Source organism: Dasypus novemcinctus, chromosome 19 (assembly GCF_030445035.2).
Source record: "Dasypus novemcinctus isolate mDasNov1 chromosome 19, mDasNov1.1.hap2, whole genome shotgun sequence".
NCBI classification, from domain to species: domain Eukaryota; kingdom Metazoa; phylum Chordata; class Mammalia; order Cingulata; family Dasypodidae; genus Dasypus; species Dasypus novemcinctus.
This window is the reverse complement of record NC_080691.1, coordinates 26,912,099-26,937,422: the sequence shown is the minus strand read 5'-3', so window position 1 is coordinate 26,937,422 and position 25,324 is coordinate 26,912,099. Positions and strand designations below refer to the sequence as shown.

The following is a 25,324-nucleotide window of genomic DNA, read 5'->3' as shown; positions in this document are numbered from 1 at the left end:
CCCCTTTCCAGCCTCAACAACTTCTGTAAAATGGGGCTGATTAGATCTACCTCGCTAGATTGTTACAAACAGCAACAACACTTTAAGTGGGATAATTACAGTAAAATGCTCAGCCTAGGACCTGGCACACTGTAAGTGCCTAATAAATGAAAGTTAATGCAATTACCAATTTTATCAAGTAACTTCGGGGTACCCCTCCACCCAGGAAGCCAGGAAGCTTCTCCTTAATGTCTAACCCCCTTCCCTCCTGCTTCAGTTTAATGGCCACTTCCTCTCTGGAATTATCATCAGCTGTCTTGTTGGTGTTCTGAATAGCGAGATTAATGAACTAATAGGAAATTAAGACTCAGAAAGCAATTTGCAGTCATCTAAATGGAGGAGTTTTCATCTAATAGGTTCATGAGCAGGGAATGGGGTTTAGCTCTGAGTGGATGTCAGCACAATTCACGGATTGTCTGATAACTGTGGATTCAGCTGGCAGAAGTTTGCTTTTGCAGTAAGATGCTGATGGATTTCCCAGCCCTCAGGCATGTGTTATCTGCACGCTTCCCCCTTCCCAGGGCCCATCGTCAGGTTTCCGCACAGCTGAGGTCTGCTTCCTTGGAAACCTCTGTGCCCCATCTGCATTTCCTCCAGGAGGATGCGGAACCGTGGTTTGGGGTGCCCTCTGCTCTAGAAAACCAGGGTGTGAACCCAGTACTGTTTTGTGGCTGTGGGTGGTTTTGTTTCGTTTTGTTTCTGCACGGGCTGGAGAGTGGAGGGGAGGGGCACGTGTTCCAAAGCTTCGGTTGGAGAATCAGCCTTCTAAGTGTCTTTCTGTGTGTTTGTCTCAGCTACCCCGCGCTCTGCTTTTATGCACTGGGCTTTAGTTCTGGCCAGTTCAGCCAGCCCCAGCTGAGCAGCTGCTGCGTGGCTAGAGGGCTGAGGATGCAAACCTCTCTGCCCTCAGGTTGCCCTCACTTTGCCCACCAGCCTCGCCTGCTTCAGCGCCAAGGTGGGAGCTTAAAGTTGCAACTTCCTGAGTCCCTCACCAGACCTCCTGGCGCCCAGACTCTGGGGATAGGGCTGGGAAGCCTGCATTTTGATAAGCCACCTAGCTCATTCATATGCACGCTGAAGTGTGAGTGAGAACGGGACTCTGGAGGTGGTTGACTGCTGCCACGCGGCATGCAGGGGGGAGACGCAGTGTGCATTGAGGGGGGTGGAATAAGTCTCGTGGGAAGAGTAGGTGAGCCAGGTGAGGCAGGGGACGGTTGTTCTGGGCAGGGGGAGCAGCCGGGGCAGAGGCGTGGATGAGGGCTTCGAGGGTAGAGAGCATCTTCTGGATGGTTTGTACTGGGCAGGGCCTTGGAGCTTGGTTCTGTGTCACACCCTGCTCAGGCCACCCGTTGCTGTGGTCTATGCCACCGCTCCCTGTGGCTCTGGGCGTGCGCTGGGCATGGCTCGCTGCCCACCCAGCCCCACTCCTGGAACGGCGCTCTGGAGGGGCCGTTTGCGCAAGCACGCCTGGCGGTGGAGCGTGCAGGTGTCAGGACCGCCCAGGCCCTGGGCGGTGGAGTGGGGGGCAGAAGCCGGGAGGTCCGGTAGTCTCTGGGTCCCCTGCCTTAGATTTGAAGGGTCTCGTCTACCAGGCTCATCGGACTTCCTGTGGGTGTAACCGTAAGACTCATTTCTTCTCCAGGACCAAGGAATACTCCTCAGCTCTGAGGGCAGGATGATAGAATCGGCGGCCAGTGAGCCTGTGTGTTTCGGTGTCCTGCCCAGGTTCCCGGAGCCGTGCCATCAGGGGCTAACAGGTGCCGCGGCTGCTGGCGCCTCCCTGAGACCTCCTCCAGAGCTTGCCCTTGGGTGGTTGCAGCTGCCTCGCTCAGAGGCGCCTGGGAGGTAGCTGCCCCTCACTGCCAGGTGGTTCAGAGCCAGAGAGGAGCTGATGCCGGGATGCCAGGCCGAGGGCCCTTCCTTCACGGCAGGCACTGCAGTGCAGTTACACTCCAAGGAGCAGGCGGAAGCCAGATTCTCCTGAAACCACACCGTTCTGTAGCTTCTCCCCTCTCCTGTCCTGCTTCCCCCACCGTGGAATAGGTTCCTCCTGGGAACACCACACCCTCCATAAATCACACCCAAGGCTATTTGCCTCAGGATCTGCTTTGAGGAAACCCAGCCTCTGGCAGGAAAACAGCAAGGAGCCACAGAGTGCTGAGTTTAGGTCCCAGCTCTGCCACTTTTGAGCTCTGTGATTTGAGAAATGTTTCTAAACCTCTCTGGTGTAAAATGAGGCTAATATATTCTTTCAGTGAGATAAGACAAATGCCCCAAACCTATTCATGACGTGGAGTTTCCTTCATCGTGAGTCTTTAAATAAGTTCATCTTTTGTTTTTGAAATTCCAAAACAGATTTTCTATTTTTTTTCTTAATTTTTCAAAACTGATTTTCTATTAGTAAAAACTTTGAAAAGAAATATACCCACTAAATGACTTCCACGGGTTGAAGCAAGGCCGAGGTTCTGGGAAACAGAATACATTTCCCACTTTTCCGTAGCTCTCGTTCTCGCTTTTTCTTTTGTGGTTTCCTGAATGAGCCATTTCTGGGGAGGCATGTTAAAGGGCTGCTCTCAGTGTGGCTTCTCCTTGATGCTGTTGACATTCGGGGCCAGGTAATTCAGTGCTGTGGGGGCCGTTCTGAGCATTGCAGGATGGGGGGCAACACCCCTGACCCACTAGATGCCAGTAACACCCCCCCACTTCACCCCCAGTTGTGACAACCAAAAATGTCCCCAGGCATTGCCAAACGTCCCCCGGGAGGCAGAATCACCCCGACGAAGAACCCCTGGTTTATATTATAAATGACTCATTTCTACCCAATGGGACCGTGGTATGTCTTATTCCGTTTTTTGAGTGCCAGCTTTCAGTTGCTTGCCCCCTGCATGGACCCATTACTAAAATAGTCAACAGATTTTAGGGTAATCCAGCATCGCAGTCTTCCTAGGATCTCCCAGATTTAGCCCTGACATTTCCACGTCCCAGGTTGGTCACCCTGCAAAACAGAGGCAGGTCCGCGTTAGCTAAAAATGTTTTACATGTTCCAGCCCAGGCACTGCCAACTTCTGTAGGAGTCAGACCCATAGTTCTTTTTCCCTAGTAAGGTGAAGAGTGGTGTTTGGAAACCTGAGTTAACCAGCACAAGATCTTCAGTCTATTCCAGTGGTGTTTTAATGCCTTTTATTATACAGCCCTTGCACTGCCCACCCGCAGCGGCCTGGCCAGCCTGCAGTTGATTTGCCTCGCACTTGTTTCTTTCCCTGTAAAGGGGCCACTTAAGAGTTTTCATTTAAACGAGCCACACACTTCTTTGTCCAGCTTTGCTCTCTTATTGGATCTGTTTGCTTGGATTTGATGCGCTCTTGGGTTTCCCCTCTGGCCCTGCGTGCTCTGGTCGCCTGTGTTCTTGCATCAAAATCCAGTGTTTCATCTGCAGATTTCCCATTTGTGTCAAAATGGCTGCAGCCACAGATGAGGAGGAGATAAAAATGCGAAGTAAGCCATGATTGGTTTGAGCCACTGGTCCCGCTGATTTTAGCAGCCCTTAAAAACTTGGGGAAGTGATAAGCACTGGTGGTGCAGCTGCAGCGAAGTTCCTGGAAGCTTCAGGAATTTGTACAACAGGCAGGATATTGGCAGGATATAATTATGAGCACACATTTCAGAGATCACCAGCTTGAAGCTTGAACTTAACTCTTCCATTAATAGAAACACTTCAGTTTGTGCAATAATTGTTATGGGAGCTAATGGTCTGTCATAGGAGTTTTTACCTTTAGAAGCAAGAATTAGGGTCTGTTTACAGTTGTAGGTGAGGGATGATTATAATTCTACTGGAGGCTGAAGTGGATATTGGATATGATGGTGGAGGTGTTGGTGGTTTGGGTGGTGATAATATCAAGTATTGAGGACCTACAAAGTGCCAGGCATTTTGCTACATGATTTACATGTATGATCTCATTTAATCCTCGCAAGAACCATGGAAGTTAGGGGCTATTATTAGCACCATTTTACAGATAAGGAAATAGAGGCTTTTGAAGTCAAATGGCTGCCCATTGTCTCATGGCTGGTAGATCTGTGACTCAAACCCACTGGTCCCTCTGATTCCAGATTCCAGGTTCTTACCCACTTTACACAGATAAAGGTCCAGCCACACAGTAGGCCCACAACAAATGCCACCCCCACTCTGATTCCCCTGAACTGAACTAGCAGAACAGAGCCTGAGAACCTGATCTCAACCCTGACCCAAGCCATTCGCCTTTCCCTCCACCCTCCCCCAGCCTGCTGCACTCTCCCATCATCCTTTTTTGAATTGAAAGGTGACAAGTGGGGCTTTGGGTTCTGATGACACCTCCGGGTTCTAGGAGCCACTTGAAGACAGCTTCTCCTCTCTCAGGGAAGGTGGGGAGGGGGCATTCTCCACCACGTAATACATCTACAGCTCCCCTTACAGTGTCCTTGTTTGAAGAACATGCTGGGAGTTTTCCTGAGTATTTTCCTTATGCCACTGAAGCCTCTGTCTGATTTACATGTCAGTACTACCTACCACCCTTTGCTCGTTTATGATGATGTTGGTTTCTCTTTCTGAGAGTTACGGGGCAAAGAGCTAAACCCACTGACTTAGCAGTGAGGGAAGAGTGTTTTTTGGTTTTGTTTTTTTTCCAAATTCTACTCAATTTATTCATTTTTTAAAAAGATATTACATTAAAAAAATATGAGGTCCCCATTCGCCCCCACCCCACCACTCCCCCCCCCCCAATAACACTCTCCCCCATCATCATATCACATCCGTTGCGTCTGGCGAGTACATCTGGGAAGAGTGTTTTGATGTTCTTCAGTGGGAGCATGTGGAGTTGTTTCTAGAAGCATCCCCTCAATGCACAGACTATGAGGGGACCAAACTGGAAAAAAAAAAAAAACAACAGCTCAGCTGGGGTATTTGGTGGGGCCAGTCCCTATGAGAAGGGGGTAATGATTCGGGTTTAGTGATTTTGAAAGAAGCTGCAAGGAGCACTCGATACAGTGACCTGGGGAGAGGAAAGCAGGTTCCGGGAGAAGGAAAGACAACGAGCGAGAAGGTTGCTGCCCTTTAATTGCAATAATCTGCTGCCAGAGGGGCCTTCCTAAAATGCTTCCCTGGCATTCACCTCGCTGTTTCAATCCTTCATTCCTCTTGCTCTCAGGATAAAGTCCAATCTCATGATGAGCTCCTGCACCATCTCTTGCTTCCTCCTCCTTCCTCTCCTCTCATCCCTCCTATCTGCATGCCCAGAGCTTCAGCCACGACCACCCATCCACCTCTGAGGTTGACCATGTGCTCATGCACTACCAGAGCTTTGCACACTTCTGCTTCTGCCTGAAACTGCCTTGCCCACCTCTCCTAGATCCCACTTATCTCTGTTTCAGCTCAGTGGCCACTTCCTCCAGGAAGCCCTCTGTGACTCCCCTCAAATCTGAATTGCCAACACCCTGTCTTTTCCTGTCCTACCACACATCATGCCATGTGGTAGAGCCTCTTTACCTGCTTGTCTCCCTGACCAGACTTGAAAACTCATTGAGGGTAGAGCTGTGTCTAGGTTGTTCACCAAGCTCTGGGGCTGGCACAGTGCTTGGCATTATAGGACATTCTCGTGAGTATTGTTGACTGAAGCACTCTCAGAAGGAACTTCTGTAGGGAAAGTGGTTCTTGCAAACCCAAGTCCCTGAGAACCTGGTTTAAATTGAGAGGAGATCATTTCTAAGAGTTTTGAGGCCGTGGGATGAGCGGAAAGACTTTCGTGCTTAAAGCCACCAAGAGATGGGCTTGCGTCCCTGGGAAGTAAACGCCCCTAGATTGTAAGATCTTTAAAGAAAGAATTCTTACCTTGTTTTATTCCACACCCCCAGTGCCAAGCACAGTACGTGGCCCAGAGGAGGATCACGGTAATGGTTTGGAGAGCAGGAATGAATAACTCAGTCCATCAGTTATCCCATTACTCTGTACGACCGGGCTGCTTACTGAGACTCAGTCTTCCTGACTCTGAAATGGGCGGATCAACAGCCACCTCTCCCCCTGGGATTGTTTAGCCTAAATGAGTGATGGAAGGACACCTAGCTCCAAGTTGGTGCTGATTTAATGGTTCCTCAATATGAGGTTAGGGGCCTGGTTTGTTTTTTTTTAAACGTCCCTTTTGCATTCTTCGAAGAAAGGCAGTGCCCTGCTCAGCTGGGTTTGCAAAGTATGTTGGCGTGCGACAGAGTAGGAGAAATCAGGGATTCAGGCGACTCCAAGCCAGCTTTTTACACATTGGTTAGCATCACCTGATGAACCATTTAGAATTGACGTGACACTCTCCGCCGGCAGGAACCTGGCCCTTCCGGGAAGGCCGGCGCCCTGATCCCTGCCTCGCGCCAGGCTCCGGGCTGGTGTCTGCTCAGCAGAGCTGCTGGGGGCCGTGACTAATCTGTTACGAATGCAGCAGAGCCGCTCATCGGAGGGGCCATTTGTCCCCACAGTTCCCAGGCAAGACCTACAGAGGTCCATTTGGCTCCTCTTCTCATCCCTGTCCCCAAACCCACGCCAGGACTGTGGTGTTGGGGACAAAGTGAGGGAGACAGAAAGAGATTGTAGAGAGGGCCATACCTGCATTTCACAAACCTAGAGGGACACGACTGATAAAAAGCCTTGCTGGCATTCTACTCTAGAACTGTTGGGACTCTAGCAATGGAAGAAATTGTATCACTGAGGTGGAGACAGTGGCCGCGGGAGTTGCTGTGGGCAGGGACAGGGAGGAAGAGGTGTGATATGGGGCATTTTTGGGACTTGGAGTTGTGCTGAATAATATTGCAGGGACAGATGCAGGACATTGTTTATCCTGCCATAACCCACTGGATGGACTGGGGAAGAGTGTGAACTACAAGGTAAACTATGGTCCATGCGGTGTGGCAGGGCTCCAGGGCGTGTTCACTAAATGCCATGAGCGTGCCTTACTGATGAAAGGGGATGTTGATGTGGGAGGAGCAGGGGTGAGGTGGGGAGTAGGGTATATGGGACCCTCTTAAGTTTTTTTTAATGTAATATTTTATGAGATCTATTGATCTATTTTTAAAAAGAGACAATCAATTAAATAAAAATGTTGGGTGAAGCATATGTGGCTCAAGTGATTGGGCTCCTGTCTACCATATGGGGGATCCCAGGTTCAGGTCCCAGGGTCTCCTGGTGAGGGTGAGCTGGTCTGCGTTGGGAGCTGATGCAGCAAGATGACACAACAAAAGAGAGATACAGAGGAGAGATGATGAGAGACACGGCAGACCAGGGAGATGAGGTGGTTCAAGCAATCGAATGCTTCTCTCCCGCATCGGGGGTCCCGGGATTGTTTCCCAGTGCCTCCTAAAGAGAAAGATGAGAAGAGAAGACAAGCAGACAGAGAAGAACGCACAGCAAATGGACAGAGAGCAGAGAGTGAGTGCAGGCAGTTGGTGGGAGTGGATAAAAAAATTTTTTTTTGATAGACTATGAATACCCCTACATCAATAGCATTTGACAGGTTTCTCTTCTCTCTGTGCTCCCCCTCCTTCTCTTCTCCCCCTCCCTTCCTTTTCCCTCCCTTTCTTCCTTCTTCTCTCTTTCCTCCTCCCTCCCTCCATCTATCAGGCCAATGGCTCTGTCTCTCTCCCCGGGGCTCCAGCTTAAGACCAGCATCAGACTCCAACATCAAAACTCCAACATTAAGAACCCTCAACTCTGTCCTTTGCCATGCCTTTTATCTGTGAGCCCCACCCATCCCCACCAAAGGGTGGGGACTCAACGCCCTACTGGCACAAGAGGTTTACATAATTACTTCATCAAGTACACCTATGAATCCAATATAATCTAATATGCCCAGAGGAAAAGTTCAGTTTTACAAACATAATCCAGTATTTATTTTTGGAATTCATCAATAATATCAAACTGCTACACTCCATCTCTCCAATATTTATTCAGCACATCTTATGCACCAGTCCCCAGGGCAGGCACTCAGAGTAGGAAGGAGAGAGGGCTACAAAAGTGAGTAAGATATAGACTCTGCCCTCAAGAAGAGGTTCACATATTTAATTTGCAGACAGAGAGATGTCTCATTTAGCTAGCAGCTCTTTTGGGGAATGCTGTGTTCCACCTAAGCAACTTTTCTTGATAACTGAAGCTCATCCTATTAAGCTTTCAAAGTTGAAAAAAAAAAAAATTAACCATCTCCAATAAAGTTTAAAATCCTTTTCACATTACCAGGCTGTCCAAGGATAGCAAGATAATTTCTGCATGGATTCAAGGGGCGTTTCAGCATTCCCAGGGGAACCCTGACCCATTCAGTGCCCGGCACTATACAAGCATTTCCTCATTTGATCCTCATTGCAGTTTTACCAATGAGGCGCTGTTGCCCAGGATGGTGGACTGACCTACCTTTGGTCTCACAGCTTGAAAGAGTAGACCTATTATAATTCAAGTTCACACTGGCTTGATTCTGAAGCCCGGGCTTTTAACCACCAGTGGCTGGAAGTCATCCAGAGTCACCCTCTTAGAACATGGCACTCATCCTGCCCCATGTCTGCCTGGAGGTTTCCTTCTTCCACGCTGACCGAGGGAGTCCACAGCGTGCCCCCATCCCACTCCTTCTTGGAGTTGCTGTGGAATTGATCACCTGGAAAACCAAATCCTTTAAGCACTATGAGCTAGAGAGACACACAAGGAACCAAGCGGCAGAGAGATTGCTTTAGTTATTGTTGTTTTAATTCATGGAGGTGAAATTCACTTAATATAAAATGAACAGTTCAGCAGCATTTAGTACGTGGACATTGTTGTACAGCCACTACCTCCATCTAGTTTGAAAACATTTCCATAACTCCAAAGTAAAAATCCAGACAGTTGAAGCAGTCACTCCTCATTGCCCCATCAGCAGCCCCTGGCAGCCCCAGATATGGTTTCTCTTTCTATGGATTTACCTATTCTGGGTATTTCATGTGAATGGAATCTTATAATTTGTGACCTTTTGTGACTGGCTTCTTTCACTTAGCATAATGTTTTCAAGGTCCATCCAAGCTGCAGCATATATCAGTACTTCCTTTTCACGGTTAAAAGATTCCATTGTATGGCTACGCCACATTTTGCCCACCCATTGTTCATCAATGGACATTGGGTTCTTCCTCCTTTTGGCTAGTGTGACCAACGTTGCCATGAGCATTCGTGAATGAGGATCTGAGTCCTGGTTTTCAATTCTTAAGGGTATATACCTGGGAGCGGAATTGCTGGCTAAGTCCATGTGAACTTTTTGGGGGACTCCAAACTGTTTTCTGAGGGCTTGGTTTTGGTGTGCAAGCTTTGGGACCAGGTACGTTGGTGCCCAGAACCTCACTTAACAGTCTTAGGTTAGACTCTCCTAAAGCCAGACCCTGAGGCAAGGATTCGGGGCGTGTAGTTTGTTGAGGAAGTGACCCTGGCGCCCACCTGTGGGGGAAAGGGGAAGAAGGACAGGAGGGGAAGGCACCGTGGGCAACTGCGCCCTCTTCCTGTGGGAGCTCAGGGAGACAGCGTCAAGCACACCTTGAGCCATCCCACCCAAGGGGCGGGCCACTCCTCCTCCTGGTCGAGGGTGCTCCTTGAAACATGCCTCCCTGGCAGTCTGGCCAGCCCCATTTCCAGCTGGAGAAAACTCTCAGCAGAGGGCCTTAGGGCTTACAGTAAAAGCCACCACACAAGCTGACAGTAACAACGACCCCCACCACAATAAGAAGGGTAGTAGCGCCTACCTTTCAAGCATCTTACTGGGTGCCATGCCTTGTCCTAAGTCCCTTACGTACATCATATCGTCAGTCCTCACCGCCTGTGAGGCAGTTGCCATGATTGTCCCCAGGTTACAGATGAGGAAACTAAGGTTCCCACCAAGTCACCCACTGGCCCAAGTTGTCACAGCCAGGGAGAGGTGGCACCAGGATTTGAACCAAGGCATGTACCCTAAGCTCTCTCAACCCCATTTTCCCCTTAGTGGGGAGAGGCTGTGCTTACCAAGATTTAGGCTCCCAGAAATCTCTCATCTGGGAAACAGGATCTTTTCCCTCTTATACAGTGGTTCTCAGGCTTTCAAGTATATGTGCCACAAATTCATACTTCCAGCAGACACTTCCTGCGTCAGAACCTCAGACGGTGAGGCTTGGGGATCTGATTCTGGAGCCATTGCTGTACTGGTAAATTTTATGCTAGTAGCTCCTTCTTCCATGGCAGGGAAAGTCTAATTTGGGTGGAACCGGGTGTGTTTCCTACTGGAAAAATGACTCTCTGTAGGTGGGGCATTGTGATGCTGTGCCTGCACTGTGCAGACCCTGCCATGCAGTTCCTTTGTCACCATACTTCTGGGATGGGGGTCATTCCAGAAGCAGGCGAATCCCGCTCCTTCTGTTGGCAGGGCCTGGGTGCACGGGCTCTGGTTCTCGACATCTGGACCTCCGCTATGAGGGCTAAGTGTCTAGGCCCTGTAGAGATTTCTCCTAATGCTGCCCTGGTAGAAGAAAAGCGTTCCACCTGTGGTGGGTGAAGGAGGGCTTCTCAATTACAGCAAGGCACAAGCAAGAAGGGACACTGGAGAGGAGAAAGCGGGGAGTGGAAAGCCTCCCCTGTCCTGTCCCCTGTGGTCCAAAGGTTCAATTAAATTGCTCACCCCTGCTTCAGGTTGCTGCCCAAGATGCCCTCGGGGTTTCTTCGCATCTGCAGGTAACCCAGCCACCTGGGCCCACTGGTGAACGATCCTCCTCCCACCAGGGAAGACTTGAAAACTCAGAGGTGGCAAAATGGGATACTGTTGCCTGTCCAGCCCGGGACAGGGGTTAGCAAGTGTTAGAGAAGTGTAAAGAGGTGTCAGCCCAAGAGATCTTCTCTGGGATGTAACCAGGGTGAAGGAGCATTGAAGAGGGATTGATGTTCTCATGATGTGCTCCAGCATTGTTTACTGCTGCTGCCTGTGTCTCCTCATCTCTCCTTTGCACTCGGTGGCCCCAGGTCCAGCTTTTCCATATCAGAGAGGAATTCAGGACCATTAAAGATGGAACTCAAGAAAAATCAGGGAAACCTGCACAGATATCTCAAAACAATCAGCTAGCCCAGTGGCTCTCAAACCTGAGCAGCAGCCTCACCTGGCCGGCCTGGGAGACCGCAGATTGTCCCAGCCCTGGAGTTTCTGATTCTGCAGGCCTGGGATAGGCCCGTGTACTGTCATTTCTAACAAGAGCTCATGTGGTGCTGATGCTACTGGTCTGGGGACCACACTTTGAGATGCACCGAGCTAGACTAATTGGAGGAATCAGTGTTGAGTCTGCCTGTGCGTTCAAATATTCTGTTAAAGAGAGCTGTCGGCTCCCTGGAGGGAAGAGGAAGGAGGGCAAATCTGAACTTGCCATTTCTCTGCAGAGTGTATGTGCCTTTATATTTAATACTAAAATGTAATCCCTGTTACTAATCTTATGCTAATTGGAAGTCCTGGTTGGCTTAAGCCATTATGTGATTAGCCACATGGGACCACTGACTCAGGTTTTCTCCCAGGACTAGTACAAGTAGGTTAATCTCAGTTTCCTTTTCTGTAAAATTGAAAGACTAATAATACCCATTTATAAGGTTGTTGCAAAGACCCAATGGCATAGTATATGTAAAACGTTTAGCTCACAAATGAGTCTGTAAGTAAATGGTAGATGATGCTTCTATTGTGATAACAGCAATGACAAATGTGGACTGTTAGGGGAAAATGTCTTTCAAAGTATGGAGTCCATGTGGCCACTGTTAGTGAAATGTACTGCCCAGAGTTGATTGGTGAGGTTTAGAGTGGGAAAACAGGAGCTTCTCTCCAGAGTTAATAAATATCCTAGGGGCCAACAACACACCTTTGTAGTAGCTTCCCTCCCTATCTCACCTCACACATCTTTGTATCCACAGCATCCAGAACTTTCTGGACTATTGGGACTCACACCCATCTACCTATCCATCCATCCATCCATGTGTCTAGCCATCTACCACCATCCATCCATCCATCCATCCATCCATCCATCCACCCATCCATCCATCCATGTGTCTAGCCATCTACCACCATCCATCCATCCATCCATCCATCCATCCATCCACCCATCCATCCATCCATCCATCCATGTGTCTAGCCATCTACCACCATCCATCCATCCATCCATCCACCCATCCATCCATCCATCCATCCATCCATCCATCCATCCATGTGTCTAGCCATCTACCACCATCCATCCATCCATCCATCCATCCACCCATCCATCCATCCATCCATCCATCCATCCATCCATCCATCCATGTGTCTAGCCATCTACCACCATCCATCCATCCATCCATCCATCCATCCACCCATCCATCCATCCATCCATCCATCCATCCATCCATCCATCCATGTGTCTAGCCATCTACCACCATCCATCCATCCATCCATCCACCCATCCATCCATCCATCCATCCATCCATCCATCCATCCATCCATGTGTCTAGCCATCTACCACCATCTGCCCACCACCATCATCTCTCCATCTGTCCTTCCATTCATCCATCCATCCTCCTCTCTTTTTCTCTCTCTTAGGCTAAAGTGCCACAACAAATGCACCAAAGAAGCTCCACCCTGTCACCTTCTGATCATTCACCGAGGAGGTAAGTATTTAACACTTACTACCCCAAGAGGGAGGGAAGAGTCCTACAGGCCCCCACCATAGCTGTCCTACTCAGACTGATTTTGGATACCCCTGGCCCCCTGACACTTGCTGTCTCATTTCTTTCTCTCTGACACCTTCCTCCTCACATCTGTCACCTTTGTGCCCATTCCCCATGCTTGTACACCCTGTTGGTAGCTCCTTGTACTTGTCTTTCTTATACTTTAGCCCCACCCTCAGATTCTTCTTCCCCTCCATAACTCCTGTTCTCTCATTTTTGTCTCCCCTCCTATTTTCCACTCTCCTCTCTCCTGATCCCTTGCTTTCCCTTTCCCACTCAGAAAGAGTGCTGGTCAAGTGTGCACTTCAGACTCCAACCATTGGCCTGCAAAAGTGGCAGGGGGAGGCCTGGCTCAGACCAGTTGGTTTGGACCAGCCGTGTTCCATTCTCCAGGGCCTGGGACTGTCTGTGCCACCTGAGAAGATGAAAACAATTTTGCTGAGCTAGAAGGAAAGGTTTTTCTCTACCTGCCCAGGACTTAAGTGGAAGGTTCCTCCTTGGGAAGCCTTGTAGTCCAGCTTTCTAAATAGTTCCCCTGATTTTTGTGGTAGTTAACACTGGACTTCATTAACCACATGAATCTATCCACTGGGGTACTCCCTAAACCTGCACTGTCCAGCACTGTGGCTACTAGCCACATATGACTATTTAAATTTAAGTGCATTAAATTATATATAAATAAAAATTCAGTTACTCAGTTGCACCAGCTTCATTTCAAAGACTTAGAAACCCCATGTGGCTAGTGGCTTCCGTGTTGCCCAGATAGAGAATATTTCCATCATTTCAGAAAGTTCTACTGAACTATGCTGATCTGGACCCTGGCTATTCAAAGTGTGGTCCATGGACCAGCATTTTCAGCATCACCTGGCTCCATCTCAGACCTACTGAATCAGAATCTGCATTTTTAACAGGATCAGCAGGTGATTCTTGTGCACTTTAAAGTTTGAGAAGCAGAGGTCTAGAGTGCCTACTAGGGTCATTTCTTCTGAATGAGAGAAGCTGGCCAGATGGGGGCTGAGGCAAACCAGAGAGCCATGGAGACTTCCAGAAAGGAGAGCCACTCCAACAACAGCATGGGCCTGCCTTGCCAGCACTTCTGGTTAACAAAATCCCAAATATAGAGTTTTATGTGACATATCCTGGTTTTAAATGCTAGCAAGCCATTACAATATTTTAAGGTCTTGCTGATGAGCTCTCCTCTCCCCCGGCCCCCCATCCGTGAGCTGGATGTGGCTTGAGAGCCACCAAGGGCAACTTGTGGGTCCAGGAACTTGATAATCCTCTACTGAGTCCTCCTTCCTCACCCTCCCGCTACGTCCCTCTCATCTGCCCTGGTCAGTGCATGCTCGGGCAATCAGTCCTATTTTAGAATGAACCCAAGGGAAACATAAAGAAAGCAAATTGCTGCCAAAAGCACTGTGATGTGCCCCAATGCCAGCATGCAGTTGGGTTTTGATGATCTTTGCATTGTTTATCTCCACCAGGAGAGAAAATTGCAAGTAAAGGAGAAGGCTTCAGCTCTCTTCTCTTGCCCCTTCCCACCGCACATCCTTAATGAAGAACCATCTGTTCCTTAAGTCACTATGCACTCAGTGAGGCGACTGTAAAACCTGAATCCTCGTCGCTCTTGAGCCCCTGCCCTGGGTCTGCCGTGTTGGGGAAATCCCCTCCCACCTAATTCCTCTGCATAGTGGGTTCTTTTAGAGCTTGACTCCCAGGCGGAGATGGAGACCAAGGTCTGTTGGAAGGTGGCCCACGCCCAGAGGCTGACATTTGAAGAAGGGGCCCTTCCCACCCTCCTCGTGGCCCGCGCCCCCTTTGCTCAAAGGCAGCAGGTGCCTGTAAATACAAAAGAACTTTCCAGAAGTCTGCCGGGTTCTCCTTTCTCCCCCACTCCTCTCCCCCCACCTCACCCCTCTTGGTAGGAAGTTGAAAATACAGTCTGTTTCCATGGTGAAGACAGCTCAGGCTAAGCAGAGAAATTAAATCCCTGGGTCAGTCCAAAGCTTTTAACTTCTCAACCAGCACCCCCCCTCCCCAGTAGAAACAGCGAACAAGTTACAGTGCCAGGTATCCGTTCTTGAATTGGAGCTTCTCATTTCTGTCCCTCCTCATGGTCCCTGTGAGTAGCAGAAATGATGGAAGGGCAGCAGGGAGATGGTGCCGTTTGGATCTGAAAGGATTAATTTGGCATCATCTAAGTGCCTCGCTTTCTACTTTCAGGGATGAGGCCCAGGGGAGGACCAGGCAAGGTGGCCTCGTTAAGACAAATGACATGCTTTGACCTGTGACAGGCTGGTCAGGCCAGAGAAATCCCAAAAGTGATGGAAGCTGATCCTCACAGAAGGTTAGGGGGAGGCAGGGTAGGTGGTCACTGGGCACTTGTCCACTGTCTCAGGCTCTGAGAAATCAGGAACCTTCTGCATTTGAAAGGCTCGATTCTGACATAAATGTTGATATGAAAACGAGTGTGGTATATATTTTTTAATGTTTTTTATTTTTATAACTTTGAATTGTCCCAAGTTGTCCATGGAAGACACATGATTTTAGAAACCGCAGAAAGCACCCCTGGACCACCCCCATGACACAACAACTCTCAGTGTTAGCCTCCGAGGGTGGCCCTGAGCCGTGCTCTCCTGGCACCGTCCAAGCTAAACGTGTACTAAAAGTCCCAAATGGCTGTTTTTACCCCTACGGATCCAGCAAGGTTGGTGCGGACAGAGTCGGTCCCCTGTGACATCAACAACCCTCTACGGAAGCCTCCGCGGTATTCAGACCTGCACATCAGTCAGACACTTCCCAAAACCAACAAAATCAACAAGGTGGGTCCAGGGTGGCTGGGGCTGGTGTGCCAGGTGAGGGCGGGAGGGGCGGGGCTTGGGCGGGGCCCCTTGGCGGGAGCTGGGAGCAGGATGCTCACGTCCCAGCCCACCTGGGCCTCTCCTAACCCCGAGGGCTTCGTGCGCAGAGCTTGGGGCCATTGTGCGAGCTGGGTAGAGATGAGCTTGCCAGAAATCTGTCTGCTTTAGAGAGGGAGAATGGAAACGAGAATGAATGGCTGTGCTGAGGCCGGTGCGGGGAGGGCCTTAGGTGAGACTGGCTGACCCGTCCAGACCCCACCCGCTTTGCCCCGGGGGGATGTTTCACCGTCTGCGGGAGGCAGCTTTGCAGTGGTGCTGCGCTTGCTGACGCGTCCATTGAATCAAACCAAGGGACGGGGTCTGTTTGTGAGCTTCTGATGGAGACTGGGTAGAGATCTGCATGGACCCAGAGTTCTGACCCACAGCCACTTAGGTCCGCTTCCGGCCAGTCCACGGGTCAGCGGTGAGTTCCCTCTGTGCCTCTTTCTTTCTGGTGTGTTCTGGAAATTTCCAGCATGGTTTTCAGGCCCTTTCATTTGGTCTGGAGATCAGCCTGCATCAAAACCCTCCCAGGCACACTTCCAGCTCTGCAGCAGAGAGGTGAGGACCGCACATGCTCCTGGGGCCTGGAGAGCCATGAAGCCTTCGTGCTTTAGCTGAAGGTGGATAAAGTACATCCAGTAAGGAGGAGGGAGATCACGGACTTGCTTTCAGGTCCCAGACAAGCATCATGAGGAGAGTGTGACCCGACACAGGACGGTAGAGAGGATTGCTCCCCCCAACCCATTCTTTACCCAGGAGCCAATGACTCTTAATGAATGTAATTTGAACCACATCACTGTGCCTAAAAGCCATCCAGTGGCTTCCTGTTGCTTTAGAGCAAAACAACAAAAAAAACAAAACAGCACCATGCCCCTTACTACAGCCCTCAAACCAGTGCCTGGCTTGGTCCCTCCCTCTGCCCTCTCCTTCCCTGTCCCCCACCCAAGCCCCCCCCCCCCCGTGCCCTCTCCTTCTGTGCTGTCCCCTGCATTTGCTCAACTAGACTTCAAAGCTCCCAGCAGTTGACAGCTTGGCCTCTGGAGTCGGGCAAACCTGGCAGCTCCTCTAGACCTCCTCCAGTTTTTAACCTTAAGACTGATCAATTCACTTAATCTCTGTGAACCTCAGTTGACCTGTATAGAAAACGGGGATGTTCTAATTACCAACTGCTGCATGAAAAACCACCCCAAAATTAGTGGCATCCAACAGCGACCCTTTCATTATGCTCACAGAATCGGTGACAGGAACTGGGATGGGGCACCGTGGGGGTGGCCTGTCTGACCCACTGTGTCTAGGCCCCAGCTGTGAGGGCAGGGATTGGTGCACTGTGGCTCACAGGCCAAACCCAGCCCGCCACCTGTTTTGGTAAGTAAGGTTTTAGTAGCACACAGCCACACCCGTGCATTGACATGCTGTCTATGGCCACACATGAAACCTAAAATATTTGCCATCTTGCCCTTTATGGAAAATGTTTGCTGACCCTGACCCAGAGGCTCTCTCCCTCACGGTTCAGGCATCTGGGCAGGGATGAATCAAAGGCTGGGTTTAGCAAAGACTGTCGGCGGGAATGCCCACGTGCGGACTTTCCTTGTGGCTTGGGCATCCTCACAGGATGGCTGCTTCAGAGGCATCAGGCTTCTTACAGGGCAGCTCAGGGCTCCAAGAACAACGGACCATTTTAGCAAACAAGGTGGAAGCCACCTGGCCTTTTAGAACCTTTTGTAACGGCAGGATCAAGAGGAGGAGGACCAGATCCCACCTCTCAATGTGAGGGTCTCAAGGAGTTTGTGGCCGTATTTTAAAACCCTTATGGGAGGTGGGCAATAGAAGCACCTGCCTCTGAGAGTTACCATGAGGATGCAATGAAATAATCAACCAGGAAATGCTAGCTATTCTTTTCAGCTTAAATTTTGGGGCTCCTAATCAAAATGTCAGGTTGGGTCCATTTTTCCTGTGTTATTTGCAAAAAGATATAGGTTTCTAGAGGAGGGGATCCTCACTGCTGGAGGGCTTTGGGCCTTGGATGGTACAGCTCTAGAGAAGAGCCTGCCTTTAGCCCTTCTTTACCTGTGTAATGTCTCGAGGTAAGGAGCTCAGAGCCATCTCAGCACCTTTCTCTCTGGCTTCACAGCTACAATGAGCCTCTTGGTGTCAGATGGGATTGAAACAGAGGTCAGATGGATCAGTGACGGTAATTGTTCTGCTTGTCCGCCAGCAGGAGGATTTGAGAAGAGAAGTAAATTAACGTCTATTTAGACAGTAGCTTTGACATGAAGGTGGACAGGCTTTATCATAGGGCTCGGTTATATTTTTTCCTCTTCTCACTGGCTTCACGCAGATTCTTTTTGTTAGGCAGTGAATGATGTGGTTAGTGCAATAGATTTCTGAGCCAATTTGGTCTGAAGATTTCCTTTTCATTGCTCTTTGACTCCTTCTCTCCTGTCTAGCTCAGTCCATCCAGGTTCACATCTTGCTTTTTGACCCAACATAGCGGTTGAGAGTGTAAATTCGGGTGTCAAGATGCCTGGGCTTGGAACTCAGCTCCTTCATGCCATGTGACCTTGAGCAGGTCATTACATGATCTCTTTGTCTTTGTCCTCCCCTCTACGAAGCGGGCAGTATCATAGTGCCTACCTCATGAGGGTGTGCAGATGATTAAGTGCTGTGCTGTGTGTAAAGTTTGTAGTCCAGCCCTGGGTACTCAGTCACAGAAGTAGCTTATGACAAAGTAGGAGGAGAAAGAGGAAGAGAAGAAGAATAGGAAGAAGAAAGAGGAGAAGGAGGAAACAGAAGAAGGAGTAAGCAGTGTAGAGGAGGAATAAGTAGGTGGAGTAGGAAAAAGGAGGCAAGAGGAGGAGGGAGTGGAAGAAGGAGGAAGTGGGCAGTGTACTTGGTCTGGTGGGATCTCAGAGGAGAGATCTGAGTTGCATTTGGAAGAATGAATAGGATTCTTCCAGGCAGACAAGTCTAGGACTGCACAGGCAACAGAGCTAACAGAGTGTGCCAAGGCTTGAGGTTGTGAAATGGCATGGTTTCTTTGGGGAACCATGGGCTAGTTGACATGGCTAACTGAGTAGACATTGCAGAGGGCTGGGGTGGGGTGAGAGAGGAGAAGGTGATGTAAGCCCAGGTCCAGACTGACTGTGAGCATCATGGGCCAATGTCCTCATTTTAAACAAGCACCGCCATCTGAGCATGGTCTATACTCCAGTTCCTTCTAGTGGGATACCAGTTTTTAGCACAAGCCTCTATGGATTTTTTGAGCTTTTTGAAGAGCATGTATGGAAACTTCTTAAAATCTGCCAGGCTGTGGGTGGAAGTTCAAAGAGGAGAGGCTTGGGGGGATGGGTAGATGCCCAACTTTCACTTTCCCTTATCCCGCCAATGACATAATCTGTCCCTAATTTACTTAACCTCCTGTACCCCATTGGGCTGAATGAGAGCTTCTGCCTGTGTGACAGCCCAACCACCTAAATCTTAGCATCACATTTCACTGACATAATATTCCTTAGACTATTATGTCCATTGCCATGGAAATGTAGTTACCATTAGATAGATTAGGAGAGAGTGAGAAGGCCAGCCCTTCCACTAAATCAGATCAGAATTACCTCCAAGTTGTCTTGACTGGCGGGTGGCTGAAATGAACTCGGGCTCAAGCTTACCTGTGATAGTAGGCCCATTTCCAGGTGTTGAGGTCTCCTGTTCCACAGGGACTCAACTTTATCTCCACCACCATAGGTTAGAGGTTGTAATTTGGATGACCCTTTATTTCAGGGAAAATTCTGTAGCCAATTTTACAAAGGATGGGTACCCATTTCTCTCTCAACACGATCACAGCCAAGTTCCTTCATTTCTCAGAGCCCTTGTTTCTTCCTCTGGAAACACCAGCCATCTCGGAGGTTTGTTGACAGAATTTAAATGAATTAACAAATTTAAAAACTGATAGTGGGGCTTCTGCTCCAGGGAAGATGAAGTAGATAGAATAGACTCTTCCCTATTCTTCCTGCCAAGTTCAGCTAAAAATCACGGGCATTATATGTATAACAAAAATAAAAAGACTGTGAAAGGTGGAGAGAAAAAGGTAAAGTATCTAGGGACTTCAGAATTCAAGGAAAATCACAATGAATTCCCTGAGATTTCTTTTGGCCTCTTATATCCCAGACTTGGACCTGAAGAGGCCAGAAACCCAGAAATGCCAAAAGGTGGAGATAAGAAGAGTACCCTAAAAAGTCTGCTCCCTCTAGTCCAAGGAGCAGGAAAGAGGCAGCCTAACAAGACAAAAAACATTTGGGCAGTAGACCCAGATGTCCTTCAGTGGGTGAATGGTTAAACAAACCATGGTCCATCCATGTCATCGAATGCAGGCAAAGACTGGAGCGAATCTCTAGAGGATTATTCTAAGTACAAAAACAAAGATTACATACAGTATGGTTCCATTTATATAACATTTATATAGTTATAGAAATAAAGAACAGATTAGTGGTTGCCAGGTTTGAAGATAGAGGAGGAGAGAGGGAGGGAAGTGGGTGTGGCAGTAAAAAGGCAGCAGGAGGGATCTTGCTGGGACTGGAAGTGTTTCCTGTCTTGGCCATATCCATGTCAAATCCCCAGCTGTGGTGGTGTACGATAGTTTTGCAAGATGTCATCAGAGAAGACCGGGTAAAGGATATACCCTGTTATATCTTACAGCTGCATGTGACTCTATCAGTATCCCAAAATGAAAAGTTTACCAAAAAAATACTGTCATCAGCATATAAAGGACCATTTGTTGATGACAAATGCCCCAACCCAGGTTTGGTGTATTTAAACTCCTCATTTACGCTCCACTGCAGACCTAGGAGGCAAGTATTCTCAGCTCATCTTATGGGTCAGGAGACTGAAGCTCTGAGAGGCAAAGTCAAGGCCCAGAGTAGTGTGGACTGGGTGGAAGTGGAGTGGGCTTAGGGAGGGTGATGTGCAGCACAGGTCGAGCGCCCACCGGGCATTGGAATGGAGAATGCTCCTCTCCCCTCTCCCCTCGCCCTCTTAGGCTGCTGCGGGTTTGCTCCATGGACTCTGGAGTTGGGCAGGTAAACACACCTGTTGACAATAACCAGCTCGCACAACCTGGAGCCACCCAGCCTGATGGTCCAAGTGGCTGCTGCCCTGTGAGGGACGCCCTAGCTCTGCCAGCTTTGAAATGCAGAGATCCCTTTTATGTGACACTGAGGTTTGCTTCTCCCGCTTGCCCCTGGCCACCTGGTGAAGGTGAAAAGGTCCAAACCCTAGAAATGCTTTTCTCACTTTGGTCAGCACCAAGCTTCTCCTTTTCAGGAGAACACGCCTGCCAATGTACACAGCTACCCTTCCTTCCTTCTGGGGAGAGCCTTTACTGAACCCCTCTTAGGTGCCAGGTCGTATGGATCAAATCTAGAGGACTGGATTCCAGCTTCCAGGTGAGGGGATGATGGTAGTGGGAGGGGCGTGTGGCTAACAGCTGCTGTTGATTAAATGTTTGCTGTCCACATACAAAATAACTCATTTATTTATTGAGCAAGCCCTGACGGTGAGCCAGGCACTGTTCTAAGCACTCTGCCAATCCTGCCCTAGGATGTAGATACCATTGTCACTTCTGAGGTCCAGAGAGGCTAACCAACTTACCCAAAGCCACACAGCTAGCGAGTGGTAGAGCCAGGATTCAAAGCGAGGTCACTGCTCTGTGATGAGTATTATTTTAGGTGCTGGGAGAGAGCAGTGAACAAAACAGAGAAAGGTCCCTGCCTTATACTTTCAAGGGAGACAGACTATAAAGGAAATCTTGGGGTGGGGTTGCAGTTTTACATAAGGCCTGCAGGACAGGCTGCAGATAAAATCTGGGGGACTGGATTCCAGCCTTCCAGAGTGAAGGGGCGATGGTAAGGGGAGGGGCCTGAGGCCAACAGCTGTTAATGATGAGGGAGGGAGCCACGTGTGTATTTGCAGGGAGAGCGTTGTAGGCAGAAAGAACTGCTGGTGCAAAGGCCCTGAGGCAGGAACATTTCCAGCATGTTTGAGGATCAGGGTATCCCTTTTCTGTTGCTGCCATATTTCATGGCTGCAAATTTAGTAGCTTAAAACAACACCCACTGACTGTCTCGCAGTTCCGCGGGTCAGAGGTCCCGGTATAGCGTGGCTGACCTGGGCCCTGTGTTCAGTCTCACGAGGTGGAACTCAAGGTGTTGGGAGGGTTGTGTTCCTTCCTGGATGCGCCAAGAGAGGTCGTGCTTCTGGCCTAATTCCTGCTTGTGATTATGATACCGAGACCCCCATCTCCTCGTAGGCCGTGCACTGGGAGCTGGGCTGCCTGCATTCCTTCTCATGCCTCCACGTGCCCCCTTCCACCCCCAGCCATGGTGGGGCAAGTCCCCGTTGTGGTCTGGATCTCTGTGATTTCGCCTTCTGTCACGTGTCTCTCTGACGCCAGCCAGAGAAATTAATTTCTCACTTTTAAGGGTTCATGTGATTGTATTGGGATTACCCACACATTTCAGGGGAGTCTTCCTATTTTTTGGTCCATAACTTTAATCAGATCTTAAAAGTTCCTTTTGCATTGTAAAATAGCACATTCATAGATTCTGGAAATTATGCTATAGACATCTTTGGGGTGGGGGTGGGGGGCGGGGGGCGGCATTCTGCCTAGCAAGGTCAGTAAGGGGGAGCAGTGTGGCTAGAGTGGAATGAGTGAGGGAAAAGTTGGGAGGATGTGAGGACAGAGAGGTGACAGTGCAAAGACAGACTCGAGCCTCCTGAGCCATGGTTGGGACTTGGTCCTTTACTCTGAGCAAGATGAAAAAGCAACCAAGTAGAGGATGAAAGCACAGAGACCAATTAGAGGGCCATTGCAAAAGTCCAGAGGAGCAGTAGGGGTGGCTTGGACCAGGTGGTAGCAGTGGAGCTAGTAAGAAGTGAGCAGATTCTGTGCATGCTTGGAAGGTGGACCAGCAGGACTTTCTGATGGGTTGGATGTGGGATGTGAGAGAGAGGACTCAGGGGTCATGCCAAGGTGTTAGGTCTGAAGGATGAGGTTGTCATCAACAGAAATGAATAAGGTTGTGGGTGGAGCAAGATTAGAAATTGAGTTTTGGACATATTGAATGTGAAATTACTTTGGACATCCAAGAGCTGTCAAGAGGCTGTTGGGTATATGATTTTGGGAGCAAGATCAAGGACTGGACCCCAGGGCATTCCAGCATTAGTAGGTTTTAGGGAAGAGGGAAAACCAGTAAAGGAGGCAGAAAAACTGACCAGCAAGAAAGAAGGAAAACCAGGAGAGTGACATGTCCCAGAAGCCAAATGAAGAAGGTTGATCCAGGAGAAAGAAATGAGCAAATATGTCCCATGCTGCAGATGGAACTGGTGACTGAATTTACTTTTTTACTTCTTTTTTTTTTTTTTTTGAAGAGGTTCTGGGGATTGAACCCAGGACCTCGTGCATGGGAAGTAGAAGCTCAACCACTGAACTACATCCACTCCCCAATTAGAGTTGGTTTTCTTGTTTGTTTTTAGGAGGTACCACGGATCGAACCCAGCACCTTGTACATGGAAAGCAGAAGCTCAACCACTTAAGCTACATCTACTCCCCCTCCTTTATTTTTAAAGAAGATTTAGATTACATAAATGTTAAATAAAAAATATAGGGGATTCCCTTTCCCCTCCCCCATTTTCCCCCATTAACCACAACTTCCATTAATGTGGTACATTTGTTACAATTGATGAACACATAATGATGAAGCACTGCTACTAACCATGGTCTGTAGTTTACATTATGGCTTATGCTTTGCACCACACAATTTTATAGGTTTTGATAAAATGTTTAATTGCCTGTATACATCATTGCAATATCATGCAGGACAATTCCAATGTCCCCAAAATGCCCCATGTTACACTTATTTTCCCCCTCCCTTCCCTCAGAACCTCTGTTGATCACTGTCTTTGTATCACTGTTACAAGTTCTTCCATTACTAAAATAATAATAAGTCTACTTTGGTTTGTGGTTGCATTCCCCCTTATATTTGCTCATTCCTCAAGCTTGAGGATTTGGGGATGATGAGTCTACTCTGCTTCCAGTGGAGAGGGGGCTTAGATCCCATGGGGCAGCTGGATGGAACTGTCTTGCTTACAGTTGTAGATACTCTGTTTTTTTGGGATGGACGTTGTCTGTCATCATCCTTTTGTCCTTCCATCTGAGTTCAATGAACTGGAGAGTAGGTGTTGGCTGCAACTCTGCTGAGATTCAGGGCTCAATTGGCACATGAACAGCTGGAAGAGTTAAGTCTCTGGGACATATATTTAATGGGTAGAGTGCTAATTATGGTTCAAATAAAAGTGGCAGAAGAACCATGTGTGTGAACATTATAAATGAGTCTAACGCTCATACATTGAAGAGATAGGTTATCATATATTCCAAGGTAAGGCCCACCAAAAAGGTGCTGATTTCCTGGGGTTGTCTACCCTGCCTATAGTGTCTGGATGTCTCTAGAGCCCTCAGGAGCACCCCTGCTTGAGGCACTGTTTACTGTGGGAGTCAGTGAGATCCTCCTGAGATGTGGACAAGTATAACCTCTGGAATGACCTCCTGACTCACTTTGAAATCCCTTAGTAATAAAAACTCACTTATATTTAATATTTACCCCTTTTGGTCTGGGTCTTTTGCCAAATGCATCACTGGTTGGCACTTGGTAATAATCCCTCAGTGCCAGGGAGGCTTATCCCTGGGGGTCATGTCCCACTCTGCAAGAAGGTAGTGAGTTTATATGCTGAGTTTGGCTTAGAAAGAGGCCACACATATGAGCAACAAGGAGGCTTTCAGGAGGTATGGTAGCTAGATTTAGCAATAGGGAGAATGATAGAGACTTGTTCAAGAGCAATGTCAGAGAAATTGTGGGCAGGAAAGCCTCTGGGGGGGGAGGGGGGAAGGGAAGGGTCTAAAAGAGACGAGATTAGAGATAGCAAGTCTAGATAACCCTTCAAAGAAGTTTGCTGTAAAGAGGGCAAAGAAATGGTGAGGTGGTGGGAAGATGTCAGATCAGAATAATTTGTACATAAAGATGAGTTGACACCATGTTTATATTCTAATAAGAATAGTCCAGTAAGAAGCGAAAAATTTTAATCAGGGTCATGAAAAAAAAATTTTTTTTTGATGGGAGAGATGCTAATGCAGATGACCCAAAAGAAAGATTTGATCCTGTCAAAAGTGAAAAACTGCCACATACCTGGAACTGTGTACATGCCTCCATCTCATTTAAACTTCACACCATGTGTTACCATCAACCCTCTCCATTTCCACACTTTTACAGTCAAGCTAATTGAAAGTTCTACATACATTAACCATCAGTGCCCTTTCTCAGCCTCTGCCTCAGTCTTTGGGTGGCCTTCTCCCACTACATGTGTCTTTTTTTGCTATCTCTTATTAGGACACTCGTCCCTGGATTGAGGCCACCCTGCTCCAGGGTGACCTCATCCTGAAATCCTTCCTTCATTACATCTGCAAAGACCCTTATCCAAATAAGGCCACCTTCTGAGTTTCCAGTTGGATATGTCTTTTGGGAGGCCCCTATTCAACCCACGAAACTATACTTTCTCACACCCACAGAGCCCCCACAGCCGTCCTGAGAGTGGACACATGGACTCTGTCTTCAACTTTGCTTTAGAA

At 48.6% G+C, this 25,324-nt stretch overlaps 1 protein-coding gene across 1 annotated transcript in view; it reads left to right on the top strand.

Annotated features, from left to right (window-relative positions):
* Positions 1–25,324, top strand: part of KSR2 (kinase suppressor of ras 2) — a 418,689-nt gene that overhangs the window by 324,562 nt on the left and 68,803 nt on the right. Inside the window, exons 8-9 of the mRNA XM_058281429.1 lie at positions 12,624–12,689; positions 15,447–15,573. Coding sequence (XP_058137412.1) covers positions 12,624–12,689; positions 15,447–15,573 — 193 coding nt within the window. The remainder of the gene's footprint in view (positions 1–12,623; positions 12,690–15,446; positions 15,574–25,324) is intronic.